Source organism: Osmerus mordax, chromosome 27 (assembly GCF_038355195.1).
Source record: "Osmerus mordax isolate fOsmMor3 chromosome 27, fOsmMor3.pri, whole genome shotgun sequence".
Taxonomy (NCBI): Eukaryota; Metazoa; Chordata; class Actinopteri; order Osmeriformes; family Osmeridae; genus Osmerus; species Osmerus mordax.
In genome coordinates this window covers 3,252,154-3,271,554 of record NC_090076.1, presented here as the reverse complement: position 1 = coordinate 3,271,554, position 19,401 = coordinate 3,252,154, and the positions used below count along the sequence as shown (strand labels likewise).

General features: G+C 39.8%; 2 protein-coding genes across 3 annotated transcripts in view; one reads left to right on the top strand and one right to left on the bottom strand.

Annotated features, from left to right (window-relative positions):
- Positions 1 to 13,726, top strand: part of slc30a7 (solute carrier family 30 member 7) — a 45,985-nt gene extending 32,259 nt beyond the window's left edge. Inside the window, exons 9-11 of one of the 2 annotated variants that reach the window (XM_067230566.1) lie at positions 7,173 to 7,263; positions 11,879 to 12,028; positions 12,424 to 13,726. In XM_067230566.1, the coding sequence (XP_067086667.1) occupies positions 7,173 to 7,263; positions 11,879 to 12,028; positions 12,424 to 12,471 (289 nt within the window). In that variant the 3' untranslated portion in view covers positions 12,472 to 13,726. The remainder of the gene's footprint in view (positions 1 to 7,172; positions 7,264 to 11,878; positions 12,029 to 12,423) is intronic. The other variant, XM_067230567.1, reaches the window with a different exon arrangement.
- A 364-nt stretch (positions 13,727 to 14,090) lies between these two features.
- Positions 14,091 to 19,401, bottom strand: part of dph5 (diphthamide biosynthesis 5) — a 43,058-nt gene continuing 37,747 nt past the window's right edge. Inside the window, exons 6-7 of the mRNA XM_067230568.1 lie at positions 18,464 to 18,567; positions 14,091 to 14,563 (exon numbers count right to left, since the gene is read on the bottom strand). Of these exons, the coding sequence (XP_067086669.1) occupies positions 14,331 to 14,563; positions 18,464 to 18,567 (337 nt within the window). The 3' untranslated portion in view covers positions 14,091 to 14,330. The remainder of the gene's footprint in view (positions 14,564 to 18,463; positions 18,568 to 19,401) is intronic.

Genomic DNA, 19,401 nt, shown 5'->3' with positions numbered 1-19,401 from the left:
GACGGGGGTTCACAGAAAAACGGCTTCTCTTGCAGCGCGGAGCCGTACCGAGCATCGCCCTCCCGGCCGTTCCTCCTCCGGTCGCACCTGGACCATCCATTGCCGCCAGCATGTTCATCACTCAGTTCTGTGTGCTTGTTATAATTATACTAGATCACTTTTCCAGAGGTATGAGTGCAAACTAGGGCTGTCAACGAATATTCTATATTCGAATATATATTCGAATACTGGTTAAAAACTGAAATTCAAATGTGAAAATTAATATTCGAATGTAAAAAAATAAAATAAAAAAACATCCGTGGCAGCAGCGGCGCGTCTGTCTGCTTTGCGGGTGGGCGCGCGCCTCAGCGTCACTGCTGGCAGTTGACTTGCGTGGAAGATGGCAGAAAGTGCAGAACCCAGCTTGACCGCAGCAGAGAAAGTGATTGTAACCCCAAAAAATCTAAAGAGTGATGTCTGGAAATATTTCTGATTTTGGTCAGTTGATCGGTAAACTTGTTGAGCCTACAGCTAAAGTAGTGTGTAAGCTAACCGTTCAACAACTAGCAACTTGAGGCTACATCTCCATGTTTACCACAGCACAGCTCGCTCGGAGCGTTCAATGTCGGTTCTATACTGTTAAACTTCAATTAATGTTAATAATATTTGTCTCAATCACTGAATGAAGCCTGCCGTATTTGGGACAAGAATCGCAACCTTTTGCTTGCACAAAACTCTTGATCAGAACTCAGCATTTGTTTATTGTTGTCGTTCATTTTACACCGCTATGCGCAGAGAGCGCGACGGTGCGGGAGAGAGAAAGATAGAGTGCTTGTGTGCGGTCTTGGCCATTAGTTAATTTACTTTTTGTGTAGGTAATATGTTATTAAATGTTAAAACTTGAATAAATTAGGCCTACCTACAGTATACAAGTAGTTGTATCTTGTTGTATTAATTTGTCCTGTTATTGACGTGCCTAATGGGCAACCAGAAATTCAAATATATTCGAATGTGTTTTTTTAAAGGGAATATTCTAACGTCATTTTTGAGCAATTTTGACAGCCCTAGTGCAAACCGCTAACTTGATATTAGGCTACTCGGTGTAGAATGATGGTATTTTGATGAAATGGTAGCCTAGCTAATGTGGTAGAAGTAGTTGGAGAGCTCACTGTCTGCTGTCTCTGGTGTCCATTTTTACTCCTGTGTTACAGCTCAGGGGAACAAGCTTCATTTATATGCATCTGTATGTTTCACTTATTGAACAAATAAATTATCTGGGTCGTAGGTAGCGTACTTAAGACAGGCGGCGCCTTCCAGCGAGGGGGCGGAGCTTCTGCTCCTTCAGGCGACACGACCCCCCCAGTCTCAAGCAGAGAAGACTGCTGATTTTCTCAAGATTTCAAAGCATAATTTCACATACTTGTCTTTTTTCATTCGGATGGGTAGTTAACAACACACTCTTCTGTGGTGTGATGAACTTAAAACTCGTTTTTAATTCCACTTCACAGGATCATTAATAGCTAAATTAGCTTGTAAGTCAGCCTTTGTCAATCCTGGTCCTCGGGACCTCTTCCAACACACCTGGTTCAAATGAATGGGTTGTCAGGTTTCGGCTGAGTTTGATAACAACCCATTTGTTTGAATCAGGTGTGTTGGATATCATATATTTTATAAACCTATTTATTTTTCACGAATGGAACAGCTCATCCAAACGTCACTTGTGGCACCACGCATCCTTGGGTCAATAGCAATACACCAGTGGATTTTCAACTTAATTACAGTGACTGGTTCTCAAACTTTCAAAATAATACTTTGTTATTCCTGCATTCCATAGTCTAGAAAGCAGTTATCCAAGTATCATGTTCTGAGAATAGATTTTTTTAATCCTGTTGTCCGATGCACTATAAGTGTGTGGTAGGGTTGCAAAATTCTGGGAATATTCCAAGTTGGAAACTTTCCACGGGAATTAACAGGAATAAACTGAACATTTTGGGGTAATTTAACAGTATTTACCTTATCATAAGCAGACATGCATGCAAACATTTATAATACAACTTTTGTGTGGACATACATACATCCTACTCTCACTGCTGTAAAAAGTTAGTCTACTGTATACAAATACACTTGGTAAATTGAAGCCATGTTCATTTTAATACCAAGTAATCAATATGCTAGGTAATGAAAAAGTGTTGGAAAATTCACTTTCTACATGAACTAGTTCAGTTCATAGTTAACATGTTTTAACTAAGTTCACAGCTCCAAAGATTTCTTTCAATATGTTGCGAGCTATAATTGAAATCTCTGTCTGCAATACCGCTCTTGGCCTCTACGCAATTTGGCGCTCTCACACTTGCCAGGCATAGGGCTGAAACGTTCAGACCAGTGTGCGAAATACCCGTCAATATTCGGGGGGGGTCCCCATCTCTCGATTGTTGCGCAATACCAATCTAAATTTGCTCAATATGCAGTAGGCAAGGACGGACTGGAAGTAAAAATAGGCCTTGGACCTGCTAATGCATACACATTCTGGGTTTCATGTGATGCTAGTAGGGAGTTGTACAGTTAATGCGAGCGCGCCTGGCGCGCAAGCAAAATATTTTGGCTGATTTGAGCAACAAAAAAAAATGGGGAGCTTTATGTAAAATAAACATGGCGCTACCGATGGTCAGTCCGCTACTGGCAGTAGGTATAACATTACAGTAACTATTTTATGGATTCAAGCCAAGGCAATCAGTCTATAGCCTACATGACAACCAGTGGCGGCGCCAGAGAATTTTTCATGCAGGTGCTGAGGGGGTGCTAGATCATTGACAGGGGGAGCTGCGCAATTATATATATATAATATATATTTCTATAAATACTATCAGGGCCAGAGTGGGACCCATTTTCAGCCCGCGAGTGTAATGGCCAAAACCAGCCCATCCCCACTAGGGGCCGAGGCATTCGTTTAACATTCGGGGCTTAACCCAAATTTAGGACCTAGTCAAGGTTTTGATGTGAGCTGAAATCGGAACTTCACATTAATGCGAGCATGCAAGCGAGATATTTAGCATTAATTTCAGTGCAAAATAGGTTTTTGAGCTTTATGTAATATAAACATTACGTTGGACTCATTGTTATATTTTCTCTAAATTACAACCCAAATTTTTACCTGAAAGATTTGGGGCTTTTGAGAAAACATATTTTTCCCACCCTTGCAGGAACCTAGATTTCTGAAGTGACAGATCTTTCTTTTTTTACCTGTCTTTTTCAGTTCCTCCTGGCATCTTTTTCCCATCCATTTTATTATTTTGACATCATCTTAATCTTGCAAACCCCCTCCACAACAATAAATGATGGTTTAGGGTTGTCTTGGTACACGCACCTGTGTTTGAGAAAGAGAGCATGCGTGACAACTGAAAACTGCACTTTTTAATCATGCGTTTATTTAGATTAAAACCTAGTGTAGCCTATTAGCTTACTTATAAGTCACACAGTAACAAACTTAATACAAATCGTTTTATTCGGTGTGTGAAAAGACAAAGCAGGCGATCTGCTGGCACAATTTATGAGCGGCAGAGCGGGCAGACCGGGAATTCTCCCGATTCTCCCGATGGCCACTCCGGGCCTGAATACTTTTACTAAATGAGCAATATTTTAGGCGGTGCTATCGGGGTGCTTTTGTCTTTCTTGGGGGTGCTGAAGCACCTGCTAGCCCCTCCCTAGCGCCGCCCATGATGACAACACACTTTAATATGCTATTATTCTAGTATTCTACTATTATTGGGTGTGCTTTGTCTTCGGCAAGGGCACAACCTTTGTTCTCTCACATATATATTATTATTATTATTTTTATTCTTTTTGCCCCCCTAAAACTCAGTCAATATTTGGCCTACATAGACAACGTAGGTGTCAAAAGTTTCGTCTTGGTAGCGATTGAGTTGCTTCTATTGGAATTTACGTTCCGTTGCATGGTTTGGGCTTAAGTTAAGTTTTTGTGGCGAAAAGTGAAGCTAACGGTGGCTAATTTGCTAGCCACAGTCACTGACGTTACTAATGTCACTACGTCACTAACGTCACGAAAACACGCGTGACTACCTTTGGCAGAACATTCGTTTCGCATCTGTTAACTTGGGGGATAGCTAGGCTAACTATAGCTTTACTGCAAGGCAGCTGCAGAAACGCCACAAGCAAAGAGGCCAGGGTGATAAATATTTACTCATTTTACTTTGTGATATGCCACACAATTGTGATGTGTAATGTACAATATAAGCTGATATTATTAAGGAAGTACATCTACTTTCGGAAACAGTAGTCTACTATTTCACTGAAATATTAGCATCATGACATTAGCCTGTGTTGCCCGGGCAACACAAACTACAGTGGTCTATGATGTATCTGTTTTCAATCGTTAAAATAAACATTCCTCACATATACATTTTCGTTGTAGGATTTATTCTGACATTAGTAAACGATTTGTTGGTGAAATTACCATTACCTGTGGTTTCAAACCAGTGTAGCTCACTGCAACGCTGTAGCTTACGCGAGACACTCTACAAAAACATCTAGCTACAGTACACAGCTGTTTAGGAAGTCAAACGGCGACAGAAAATGTTCGGCACTCCCCTTACTTAAATCAAAAGTCTATCTAACTACTAACCTGAACTTCATTGCCACAGCCTAAACGTTGTCAATCTGTTCATGAAAATAATTAATTTCAGCCTAAACCGTACAACGGAACGTTAAATCCAATTCAACCAACGCAATCGCTACCAAGACGAACACAGCAGTAGTCTACTACTGTACTGTAGTAGTACAATTTACCGGGGCAGCTTCTCCACACAGGGCTATATCGCATTTTGCGTTGTTACTGACAATGATCGCTACCAGTGAGCTTTTTATGAATGAGTGATTTTCCACTAAATAAATGTCAAGCTTATTTACGTTTTGGGGGGCATATTTTCAGTTAGCAGATGGTACTGTTTGAATCGCGATTCCATCTTCTACTGCCGGGTAACGTCGTAGAATAATCTTCAAAGGGGTTGTTTATTCATGAATGAATGCAATATGAGTAGGCTAAATGCCTGAAAATATCATGACAAGGGAAAAACTTAAAAGGACGTTAAAGTCATAGAGATTAGGTCCATTTTCACACCGGTCTGCCAAATGTATTCGTTTTGATTCAGCTATGAGGCTGCCTCTTGCAGGGGAAATGAGAAGACATCTATTTCATTCTACACTTCACTCGTATTTTGAGTTGTAAATGAGCAGCAAAAAAAAAGATGCTTTTAAATCTATGTCATCTTTATAAATAATAAGTATGTATTTTTATATAAAATATACAGAAATATCAGTTGTAAAAATGTCATTCAAAAACGGACCCCTGTGCAACCGACGCAAGCAAGCACACCCTACAATTTCCCCAGAAATTGTACCCTCTCTAGTTCTATATGGTAGGCTAGTATTCGTAAAGCAACACTGACATAAGAGGTTGCATTGGCTAAAGTTGTTTGAATGCACGTTGTTTCATAACAAGGAGGCAAAGTTGTGCATTACGACGTGACGCGACCGAGTTGAGATTTTCTCAACTTTATGCAAATGAGGAGCGATTTTCGCTAGCGATGGCTAATCGGAGTGTTTTCTTGTTTCTCGTAACGTAGCAACCATGGTGAACATTTCTAGCTTTCTAGGTTTCAAGGTGGAGGAGAAACTAATCGTTTGTGTGGCTGCTTACCCAGTCATGTACGATACATAGCTGTATTCGTACAGAGATGTTAATTAAAAACGATGCATGGCGCAAGGTTGCCGAAGTTGTTGGTGCTTGTACTTTCAAATTCAGTCTAGTCACATTACGTAACTTAATTCTGTGCTAACTAGCTAGCTACAGTAGCCCGGCTGGAACTCCCTATCGTATCAACAGATTAGCAGACTTTGAGTAATATAATGAAACGTGTTTTACCCGTCAACGTTTGTCTATTAAACAGTTTTGTATTTTGTATACAAGTTGTATTTTGATCGATGTTGCGAGTACGTAAACCCAAGTCTGCACACTTGGCCATGACAACTACAACAGTGACTTTAGAGAACTACATTTTACATTAATCTGTTTGAAACACCCCCGAGCGTGGTGAACTGTGGGAAGGCGAGCAATGGCAAGCGATTCGCGTCGCTGCAGTGGACACGCACTGTGAGTGCCACCTTTTTGGATGTGAACCCAAAGTGTGTGAATGATACACTCTGGTTAGCTTTCGCTTGCTAGCCATTGACTTCTCAACGTTTCTGTTTGGCGCACAGGACTGGCTGGCTCCGCTTGGCAAAAAAAAAGGGTGAATAAATGTTTGGATTTCTGAATATTGGACATTGTGAGCTTAAAAACATTTTAGTGACCATTAGTGACAATATTTATTTATTTATTTATTTTGAAAAATAATTGAGACCCCCTTCAAATTTAGCTTTTGAGGCTTTCAGGGGGACTCATGGGTTAATCGGACCCCCCCGTATTTCCCACATTGGTTCAGACGCAACACTGACGACAAAGACGTTCGAAAACAACAGAACATTTTAGGTTTATGTTTCTGGCAGACAATGTTCCCAACCAGCTGCATTCAGGGTCCAGCTGAGCTAGGTGTGCATAGTCTTGTTCTCAACTACATTGAAGTTCCCTGTTATATGCTTTTGCAAAAAAACTTTGGCACTTTTTTTTTTTTTACGTGAATAGAAAGTCACATCAATACAAGTCTCCCCACCTTCAAGAAAAGGCTCAAGACGCACTTGTTCCGGGAGTACAACGGCACTTAGGAATGCTTGGCTGGAACTGATGTTAGTTTCCTCCAGGATCACAATGACTGGTATTGAGAGAATTGTTGCTCTTGTTGGTTAGTTGTAACGGTTTCAAATTCTTGTACTCGATGTGAAATATTTTACTGTTGATTGTTTTTTCGACAGGTACACTGCGGGAGGAGTTTCATGTTGTTCAATTGTAACTTGTTTAACTGCATGCTCTAATGGTTCTTCCCTTTGGCACGTATTTGGTTTTCCACAATGTATGCTTCATGTTTTGGCTGCTCGCAATGTTTGGGGCGTTGTTATGATCAGTGACCTAAGCTCTTTTGTAAAGCTCTCTCTTGGAAGTCGCTTTGGATAAAAGCGTCTGCTAAATGTATAAATGTAAATGTACTTGTAATGTGATTTGACTGATGATTCTCCATCTACAGTGTGGTGCCACTGCTAAGGGAATCTATTGGGATATTAATGCAACGTACTCCACCATCACTGGACATTGCCCTACCAGAGTGCTACCAGAGGGTAAGTCCTGCTCAATGTTTCAGTCACAGAGACAGACAGGTAACACATTTAACCTCTTAAGGTTTAGTGGACACATACGTGGACCGCACTTTTTAGCTCTTATGTCCACAATTGTGTTCACTGCTGAATTGGTGGTGTTATGGACACATATGGGGGTACTTACACTGCCATCTGGTGGTGTCAGAAGTTTATAACACACTACGGTCAAAATTCAAAATGGCGGCGAACACAAGGGAAGATTCAAGTGCTAGCTCCATACACAAACGTCGACCAGGTAAGAAGTTCTGTCATATTTCATGGCTTATTCTGATTTAGATATTTATAAAAGCCTTGTATATTTGTCATGACATGCAAATTTGAAAAAAAAAAAGTGTAAAACTAGCAACTTTGTAGGTCGCTAAACATGAAGTACACCTAAGTGTACTTATGGACTGATGCTCCTCGAAACTAAGCTAATATGCACACACGTAAAATGGGAAAAAGCTAGCTCTGATGCAGCTAAAAAGCTGTACATGGTCCCAATGAAATAAATAACAATTAAATCACTAAATACATACATACTTAAATTAGTTGGGTTGAAAATGTTAGTAAAAATGTAATATGCTAGTGAAAATGTGCACATGTAAATTAGCTTGCATATTATCCCATTTGAATAAATAACAATTAAATAATGCAAACCTACATACATAAATGAAATTAATTTGTATTTGATTTTATCATGTCTTTATTTCCAGAGCGTTTTTCTTTGCAAAGAGCATTGGAGCTACTTGGGTCAATTGATGGAGACAACTCAGATTTGGACGTGTCTGACAACGATGATCCCATCCTGGATGGCAATTACCAACCATCACCACAGGAGGAAAGCAGACAATATCTGCCAATGAAGCCATACCCAGTTGGCATAAAGAACTTTGTTTGTGCTACAGCAGATGGCATTGTGCTTGACTTTGAGCTGTATCAAGGCACAGGTTCACTGATTGAGAAGGTCGAAGAACCAGAGGGCCTGAGTTTGGGAAGCTTAGTCATCGAGCGTCTGTGCCAAACTCTGCATCGTGGCACAAAGGTGTATTGTGACCGGTTCTTCACCACCATCAAAGGTGCGCAACGAATGATGGAGAAAGAGCTGTACATGACTGGTACAATAATGAAGAACCGACTCGCTGAAGCGAAGCATCAGTTACCCAGTGACAAAGCCATGAAAAACGCAGGAAGAGGTACCTCATCAGAAGTTTCCGCTGAAGATGGAAAGTTGTGTGTAGTGAAGTGGTACGACAACAAACCAGTATTGCTGATGTCTGTTGTTCATGGTACATGCCTGAAGACACCTGCCAGCGCTGGGACAAGAAAGTGAAACAATATGTCACTGTCTCGCGACAACATCAAGATGGGTGGAGTTGATTTGATGGATAGAATGATAAGTTACTATCGCATGAGCACCCGTACTAAGTGGACAATGTGGATGGTAATGCACTTCACGGATCTGGCTTTAGCCAACAGCTGGCTACTCTACCGAAAAGACCATACAATATGTGCTGGACCAAAGACAAGACCCATCCAGTTCCTTCAGTTCCGCATGGAAGTGGCTAAGATCCTCTTGGCCCAGCATCATGGTGCAGATGCAGACCTTTCGACACAGTCAGAGGAAGAAGATTCAAACCAGGGAGTGAAACGTCACGTGACAGAGTTGCCCCATGTCTCGGTCCGCAGGAGGGCTAATGCTCACCTCCCAGAGATGATCGGCCTGAATAATGCAATGCGCTGCAGACAACAAGGCTGCACTGGAAGAACCCGAGTTCGTTGTATGACCTGCAAAGTGTTCTTGTGCTTGCAAACCGAGCGCAACTGTTACTCAGCCTTTCACACATAAGTGATGGCAGTGATTCTCAAGGTGTGTAAATGTACCTTGGTTCCTCCATGTTCTCCGACTCCGTGAAGGTCAATCAATCAGGTGACCTCTGGGCCTCTGTAAGAAGGCCTGGTCCTTCAGTGCTCAGTAATCACAGCCTTTAACATGTTCCCTTTTTTTACATTACCAATGCAAAATGTCACATGAGCTACTCACCTACTATGTTTTTTCTTTTTTTCACTATGATGTTCAAAACACATTAGTAGCCTAATGCAAGAGTGACTATTTAAAATGCTTTGAATGTTTTATATTTTGTTACAGACATACAATGTCATCCTGCAACTGTTTTGCAGCATATCAAATGTACCAAACACTATTTTTAACTGTCCAAAATGGACAAAAATGCAGTGTTTCCATGTTGTTTTTACTCTGATAGTCAAAACATGTTGAAAGAATTTGTGTATGTGTTATTAATACATTAAAAAAACAGTCAGGAAAAAACTGCTGTGTTCAAGGCAGAAATAAAGAGTTTTTCATTCTATTACACAAAGGTGACTTTATTGTGTTTAAAGGAAATTCGGACCATGAATCCACGTGGACATCATTTTTCTCTAAAAGTACATCATATCAAAAGATGATACTTAGTTTTTATTCTAATTAGGTTCCAATAAGCCCAAATAGCAAAGAGAAATTAAAAATGCATGTAAAAAAACAGCTTGGGCCTTAAGAGGTGGTTAGCCCCATGGTACTTATTTAATAAACAGTAAAATAAAACTACAAAGATGCCAAGGATTCAAAACTGTCAAAAAACCTGTTCATGGTAGTAGAAATTTGACTGTTTTACTTTTTCCAAACTTGGAATTGGTTGAATTAAAGGTATTACAGTATAAAATTGCTTGGGAAGGGGATTTAGCTCATTGTACTAATCGGAGTGTCTGTTTCAAATGACATGGAATGACAGCCTACATCAGGGGTGTCCAAACTGTTTCCACTGAGGGCCACATACAGAAAAATATACGAAAGGCTGGGCCACTATTAGAGTAAACAAGAACAAAATATGTCAAATGTAGGTAAATTATGCCTGATAATTCAATAATATTAAATAAAAAAAGAAAACAGCCTACATCATAATTTCCATTAATGGATTTTCATTTATTTAGGTGCAGAAAGGGTTAACAGCACATTCTCAAAATAGTGCAAATCGAGTCATGTCTAAAAGTAGTAAAAAGCACAAGCTTCATGTGACACTTGGTGGTTAAAGTTAGCAGACAAGTCTTCGCGCACAACTGTGTTTTGGACATGCTCACGTTGTTGATTTCTTGCATCTTTTCCAGGCACATTATTTCGATTACTTTAGTGAGGTGCTGTTTAATGAAGTCACAACCTGAAAAAGGTTTCCCGTGTCTTGCTATAAGTTGAGCTGGCTATGGTAGCATTCTCTTGTATTTTGTTATCACAGAAAAAATACTGTTGTTGAGTTCGCAGGCTAGCAGCCATTTCTTTAGCTTTCTCTGCTCGCTCAGCACCGGTGTAGGAACTGTAGGTCTGATGTTTTGTTTCATAGTGCCGAAATACATTATACTCTTTCATCACTGCAACAGTATCATTACAAATCACTTGACACTTCCCTTTGACTTCTATAAAGAAATATTAATTTTCCCACCGTGTCTGATATTTTCTGCACTCACTTTCTACCTTGCGTTTCTTTGATTCCGCCATTTGTGGTCATCTCTTGCAAAATTGAGGAGTTTTCAACAAATACGGGTGGCTCCACTAGTGGTGAAACAAAAAATTACAACTCAGTCAAGTGCAAGTTTCATGTGCGGGCCATATTTGTATAATTTGCTGCGGGCCAATTAAAAATGGACCTCTGGCCGCAGTTGGCCCGCGGGCCGTAGTTTGGACACCCCTGGCCTACATGAAGTAAACCATTCATGCATTTGGGAATTTAAGGTAATTCTGAAGTTGGAACATGAAGCCGTTTGCAATTACAGAAATAAATTGTGAGGCTTATGAAATAAGCAATCCTAGCTATATAATAATAATGAATGCACATACTCTTAAGAGGAACATCCTACAGAGTAAGCAAAATAACACTGCTGTAACAGGTGTCCAAGCTATGATTGTCTACCATTGGCCTACTTTAGCATAATGCACTCACCACTGGGCAGATTGCTATTTCAGTCAAGACAATAACGTATTAGATTTGAGCATTTATTGTTACATGACATGGACATGTAGATTGACTTTGGCGGAGTGGATGACCTAAGGGAAGCACTCCCGATGAAGCCTCCTCGACGCAACACATACATACATGACATATGAGGCAGGGAGCAATATAGATATAATTCCCCAGAAGGATATAACATACAGACAGCATGGGGGAGAAGGGGATGGTGGAGGGCGGCAGCAGCATTGATCATACAACAACCGGGGTGAGTGTGTGCGTATCTGCGTGTCTTTTTAAGACTCCATATCGGACGTGGCCCAATGGGCATGCGCTGCTACATGGGTGTAGTAGTGGGCGGAGGAAAGGAAGGTGTGGAGTGAGACGCCTTACGTCCCCGACAAAAGGATGACTTGCGCTGCCCGATTGCCCTGCCTGAACCAGTTGCGCTTATGGAGTCTCTCTGGGATAATGTGGATTCTAATATTTTGCTCAAATTTGTAAAACCAACACCCAGATAGTTAAAGTAGTCATTAATGCAAAAGGTTCAATTAATTCAAAGTTTAAAACATACAGCAATTCAAGTTTGCTTTCCTTTGTAGGTGCAGCAGCTGCAGGGAGTATATAATCTGCAAGAGCCTCACTTCTGGACCCTATGCACAGATGTTTATATTGGCACCCTGAAGCTCCTTGTGGCCCCCGATGCTGATGTCCGCTGGATACTGAGCCAAACACACAATATTTTTACACAAGTAAGAGGCACACATTTTGACACACACAAAACAAAAATGTGAGGTGTAGGAGATATTGGAGGAAGAGAAATGTTACGTAGATATTAACAATCCATTATGTTTAGAATACACCAAAAGCATTGTTGTAAGTATCACTGATAAGAACATATATAAATATTAATTACTTGATTTGCATGAAATGCAAATCAAGTAATTCAACTTTAAGTAATTAAAGTTTTTTTTTGTATAAGATTGAAGTGTAGATTTCAGATTGGTGTGGGCCGTCATATGCCAACTGGTATAAAAGATGTCTGGTCACAACTGTCTGGCTGCTGCAAATTGCTTTCATGACACTGACAGCTATGTATCAAAATGTGCTTTTTGAAATTGCAATGTGTCACTACTCTTGTCTACAGGTTGGAGTTCGGCAACTCTACGTCCAGATTGAAGTGTCAACAATGTAGATTCAAAAAACATTTTAGACAAAGAAAACACTCATATCCTTGAGAAGTCCTGGGACCAAAGCCCTCTGTGCTGCTGTGGGATTTCCTTCCCACCTTGTTTCCCCTATTGAAAGCTGCACCTCTCAGGGTCCCTCTTTGTTCATATCCATGACCATGGACCAAGACAGAAGCAGCTACAAGAAGTACATGCAACTCTGACCAACCAAGAAAATGAGGAATATCCCATGTGCCATTACATTCCCTGTTGAATGTCTACACCACCTAGATGAATGAATAAATACATGTGTAGAATTTACTTTTAAAATGTTTTTACTTTAGGTTACAATATGCAACAAAAGGTGTAAAGCATTTAGATTGTAGGAATTAAAATTGCCAAAGGTGGAAACTTTCATTGGGTGCATCCTTTTTATGAACTGCATGTGTGATATGAGAGAACTTGAACTATGGATGTGACATACCTTGTGAAATCCACACCTTCCCCAATGCTCAGCTTCTTTTTTTTCATGATTTATGACAGGTCATTCAGACAGGTCTTTACATCTACAAAAAACAAGGGCAAACCAAGATTTTTTACATTTTGCTCAAGAATGCCAATGTTTTATTTTTTCCAGGAATTTGAGAATGTTAATTTCCACTGGTAGTCATGTTCCTACTGTAATATGAGTTAATGAGTTTTAGATACAGGGTTAGGGTTGTCCTCCCTCCCACACTGCTATTTCCAAGTGTTGCTAACACAGCTACACATGCAAAAGGAAGCTAATTGTTGAAAATCTTGGGACAGCCTTTGTATATGTCAGACTGTCATTGTGGGTTTAAGTGCCTTTATAATATAAAATAATGAATTTGAATCCTATTCTGCAAGAACAAAGTAATATTGTCCAAGATTCAGCAATTTAACATTCCAGTTTCCAGTCAAGAAATTGTCATTATCTTATCTGTCCTGGGCAGAACATGTCATGTGTATTCCTAATTATTTAAGATGTTAAATGTCACCACTACCATAATTGCCATCCCCCTTAGTTTTATATACATTTGAGTTTGAAGTTTATCACTTGCATAAATGTGATGGTTGAAAACAGACATGATTATTTTCTAGGTTTAAACCCATGGTTTTATTTACCTCATAGGTCTTCATGTAGGTTGCTGACCAATTTCATCTTTTTGAAATGTAATAAACAGTTCACCTGCATTGCACTCTATTGCCACATCCTTTCCAAATGAATGATATGCATTATTCCGCTCTTCCAAAAACCTACTTGACATGCCATCCAGGACTTGTGAAGTGTAGTGCAGTATAATACAGTAGGCACATTTTGTAAACTGATTCCTTTGATGTATTTGTCTTATTGTTTATCTTAGGAATTTAAAAAAACGTATTTTACTGGGCAAATCAGTTCCCACCAACGCACAAAAAATAGTTTATCCTGTGTTGGTTAAATAACAAGTTATTTTGCACATCCATTAAATTATTTACTATTCATCAACAGAACAGATCTGTACCCAGATTTACCCAAGCACATGTTAAAAAGACATCATGAAACCCATGTTACCTATGCAGTCAACAGAAATATATTTACCAGTCAAAAAAAATTTTTTTCCAACACAACTTACATGATTTACGCCAGTTTATTAACACAAAACACAGATAAAGGCAGTCTTACAAAGATTTGACTTCTTGAGCATGTAGACCAGTTGAAAAGTTAGGGTCTGCAGGCACTTGAATTACAGATGGGAAAAAAGAAAGCGCCTGCACCATGGGAAAAAGCTTATTTGATACCAAGCCTTATTCTAAACACTATACGTTTGCCTTGCTAAGTGGAGCATTGGCAGAACATGACAGCCAGTTGGGTTGTTGTTTGTTAGGAGATATATGTGGAACTGTCGGTCATCTGGAGGTCTTGCAGGGCCTCAGGAGCAGCTGAGAGACGCAGCATTTCCACCTCCAATGGATGCAAGTGCCCCGCCACAATCATCGAGTGTAGAGGTGCACCAAGATCACATGACACTAGCTGACGTAGAGTCCCTGTGTAAATGGCTTGGTCCTCTGCTCCCACCCTGGCAAGGCCTACACATATGGTTTCCTCTGTGATGGCTAAAACAAAATGTATTAAAAAGTTTCCCATATACCTTTATTATTTACACTCAACATACGGGTATGTAGTATAGCACAATACTACAGTTATACCTGGAGTATTGACAAGGCAATTAGGGCTGCAACAATTCTTCAACATAACTTAATTATTTCAGAACTTTCCATTCAGTGTACATTAGCTTCCATGCTGCATAGCATGGAATAGCACTGCATAGCACTATAAATAGTTGAACTTTTACAAACTTTTATAAGAGGTTACAAGGCTGTCCAGTGGTAGTGGATGTTGATATTGATCTTGTTTTGGAAACGGACCTTCAACCCTCCCCCATATTGGTAGCTTAACATTTTTGTAATAACCTATACTGCTAACATATAATCTTAATGCTAAGAATCGGTCTGTCTGCAAGTGATTGGATGATGACACTAAGAAGGATACTGATTGGAAGAGGACGAGAGGCATTCCACATTAAGCTGGCTTTAGTTCCATATCTTCTACTTTACATCACAGGTCGGTAAATATTCCTTACATTATGTGTACATTCTAGATTTTACAAGGTGAACATGTCGATTATTAGAATAGAACGTGTAGTTTGAGGTGAGCATGTTGTTCAGGTAGAGGTCTGTATCCTAGCTTGCTGATAACACACACCACACAAGTTTGCTAGTTAAAGGTCACATGGCATGCTGTTTTTGGATGCTTTTATATAGGCCTTAGTGGTCCCCTAATACTGTATCTGAAGTCTCCCGAAATTAAGCCTTGGTGCATAATTACAGCCACTACGAGGAGTCCCACAATGAGCTTTCCTCAAGACGCGCTGTTTCTGTGTCTGTAGCTTTAAATTCTAATGAGGGGGAGAGGGGCGGCACCATGCGCTAATGTTTACAGTGGATGTATCGTAGCCCCTTTGCTGTAAGATGCCTCGAATTTGCCCGTTCTCATCTGATCACCCTGGTTGGCAGAGGTGCACACTCATAGTCATTTCAATGAGGGGAAAGGCGGATATCGCGCGCGCCATAACACCAAAAGCAGAACGGTTATCAAAATAACAAAGAAGTGTACAACACTCGCGTTACAGCATGTGTATTCACACACATACTTGATGCTATCTACCTTTACATTAGCGACAGTAACTCAGCTGTTAGCTGCAGAGCTAATGTTACAGCCACATTCTAAGGGTAGCAAGCTAGGTAACCATATACAGTAAAGCAACTAAATGATATAGCGTTAGTTAACTACTTGTCCGAGGTTTGTAGCTGGACCAGGGAGAGTTAGTACTGATCCAGAATTTAATTTCAGCAAGGCCAGCATTGTATTGTCCCGAGTTGTGGAAACAATTGTCACTGAAATGTTTGGCGCAGACATGCAAAACTTTGGGAAATTGTGTCGGCGCATTTCCAGCGAAAATAAAATTCAGATACTGGTTGTGCAGAGGCTCGGATGAAGGAACTAAAAAAAATACTTTTTTTTTCATTTGCACATCCAAGCACTGAGCAACTGTTATGCTTCGTTCGTTTGCTCGCCATGATGTCTCTCCAAGAAAAACCGATATCGCACTCGCCCTTGCACGGTCGTAGCTCAGTTTCTCAAAGGCGGAGAAGAACACCCAGGGCTTGGTTTACACCTATCGAATATTCTAGCCACTGGGGGACCAAAGGCAGGCTAGGGAAACTCATATTAATATTAAATAACCTCCTAAAGTGAAGTTTTCATGTCCTGTGACCTTCAACTAAACAAAATTCACTGATCTATAAAAGTATCCACTTTAAATTGTCTTGCTGTTACTAAATTCAGGAACACCCTCCAAATATTAAGGAGCACCACAACCAAATAAATTCTGTTATAGATTTATTTTGCATGCTAGTTAGCTCCCTGTCATGCAACATGGGAGCGGAGTGACTGACTGCTAATATTAACCAAACTAAAATCTGCATTAAAGTTTAGAAGTAAAGATTAGGTTTAATACAGGACTCAAGTCTGACGCATTCGCCGTGAGACTCAACCATTTCACACGCAACACCTTGTATTTCTCACACAGAAGTAAGGGATAACTTGTCCCACTATATTAGCGATTAGCAAGCTTTTTGTAAAGAATTCAAAACAGGTTGCAGCATAACAATTATTTGCACTTGCACAAATGCTCCCAAACAGGGTCGGATTGGCCGTCGGGAGATTTCCCGAACGGCCGGTCAAACGGCCACGGCATAATGCAAAATATATATATATATAATAATACACAGTGGTAGGCCGGTCTGGTCCGACCGTCTGAGGTCGCAAACAATTTTGGAGCATATTTGACTAAATGGACGCAATTCCATGCCCTGTAAAAGCATTGAGCTGAGCTTTACTACAGTAAGCGATTGTGGATCTTACAAGCGGGCATGCGACAAGAGAGCTGTTCTGAATTTAACCCACTCAGTCCTTTGTCGGTGTCAAAAAAATCATACAAACACCACCATACAATGTATTGCCTGCAAGAAAATCCACAATTTACTAAAAATACTTAGTGGGTTAGGGTTAGATATAGATATGTCAATAAACATGTCAGTGCCATCAAAATGAGTCATTGTGCCACTGTTCACAAACAAAATAGTCAAAATGCTTCAAAAGGTTTTGATGAAAATGATGGGTTAAGACTATTCAACAGAAAAACTATCTACATATTGATCAACCTTGCATAATCAATTGGTAATGAAGGAAAAAGCAGACAATTGTAGGCAACATGAATTTCCATGAATGTACAAACACATGGGCAAATTGTTCATAAGAATGAGTAATTGCTTGTATGATATGCATAAATGACTACAAGATGTGAAGGTTGAACAAAGTTTTGAGAATTTCAATTGTGACTTGAGAAATATAGGTACAAAATCAACTGAGAAACTGCAGCTGCATAACAGGCACAAACAATTATGAGTACTGCACAGTGCATCAGGGTTTTTCCTGGCTCAAAAATAGGCTTAGTTGGTGGGTTGTGTTACACCACTCCCATCTCTGAAGTAAAAAGTAATTTTCCCTTTTCTCTTGTCCATGATCTGACAAGGACAATGAATCACCTCTAACCAATCTTTTGGTGGCTAATAGTTTATTTTAATTTGTATTGTTGTTGTGGCGGTTAACAGCTTACTGAATGCCTTCGATTGACAAGTCAGTTTTCTCTGTCTCTCCAGACTAGTTCAAGCAGGTGATTCTGAAAGTTAGCGTACCTTGATCTTTGTCTTCCACAGATACTGCGAAAACCTAACTAGCGCCGCAGGTTTGTGGGATGCTGAATTACAGCAATATGGGGATTTTTATTTTTTGGCGCTATTTCTGCTAGAATGCTTAAGCACTATGAGAAAAGCCTTTAGGCTTTTCAATGCTGGAAAAACCCTGACTATCTATAATTCCAGGAAAGTTCTGTTTGTGTGTCATCGATATTTTAACCCTTGTGTTATCTCCAGTCATTGTGACCTACCATCGTATTGCGACAAATTTACCACATACAAAAACAAAGTGAAGCATTTTCTTTTAACCGTTGGGCTGTCTCAGACCCCCCACATTGCAAAGGTTAAAAGAAAATTATTTTAATTTGTTTTTGTATTGGGTAAAATTGGGTAAACACAACGATGGTTCGTTATGAACCATCGCCCGAAGGCAGCACAAGGGTTAATCATCAACTGCATCACGGGCACTGTGCACTAGAATCATGATATTACATTGCTGTTCCTGTATACCTACATTTTTTATATTTTTTATTCATTCTATGTAGTTACATGGTAGTTAATGTACACTTAATGTGAAGTTTATTTTCTATTTAGTTGCAGAGGTACAGTTATGGGTTGTTGTTTTTGTGTGCTTCTATACTTAACATTATTTGTAAATATACAATATACTCAATATACAAAGAATTAGTCACTCACCTAGTTCCTCACCCCTCTCTCTCCTGTTTTGTACTATTTCCAGGAGTTGCTCAGCCGCCTGGCACACAGTCATATACCTTGGAGGTTCATAAATCTTACGGCCCCTAAATAGGAAGAGAGATCCGAATGTCATGGTTAGTAAGGCTTACTAGTATATTTGCTTTGAAAAAACATTAAAATAAATTACCTATTCTTTTCAACTGCTTTTATTTTCAACATACTTAATGTGTAAATATTTGCATGAACATACAAAGATGACAACTAAGATAAACTGAGCAAGTTTCACAGATGTGACTAACAGAAATGGAATAATGTGGGGGTCAAAATCTAAAGTAACAGTATCTGGTGGACCACCAGCTGCATTAAGTACTGCAGTGTATCTGCTCCTCTTGGACAGCACCAGAGTTACCAGTTCTGGCTGTCAGATGTTAGCCCACTCTTCCACCAAGGCACTTGCAAGTTCCTGGACATTTCTGGCATGGCCCTGGCTATATAGGGCCCTGGTTATAACGACCGTTCCACAGGTGCATGTTAATTCATTGTTGATGGTTCATTGAACAAGCATGGAAAACATTGTTTAAACCAATAAAGAGCTGTAAATCTGTTGGGTTTTTCTTTTTTTGGGGGGGGGGGGATCTTTTTCATGAATTACAGTTTTGGACTTCCTGAAACTGTTGAATTATACATGAACATGGACAATTATCATACACAATCCCTTCCTGTGAGAGAGTACCTCAAAGAGGTAGTCATATCAGTAATTCCAACCACAAAAAAGCAGATATTTACCAAATAATCTAAATTAACACTTTTGCAAAGACTGGTCGGAATCAAGATAAGAAGTGATCAGTTTAGCCATAGTATTTACCATCAGGATTTATCTAAGTTGTTGGTGCTTAGGTAATCTTTAACCACTCACAAAATAACTTGCTGAATGCCAA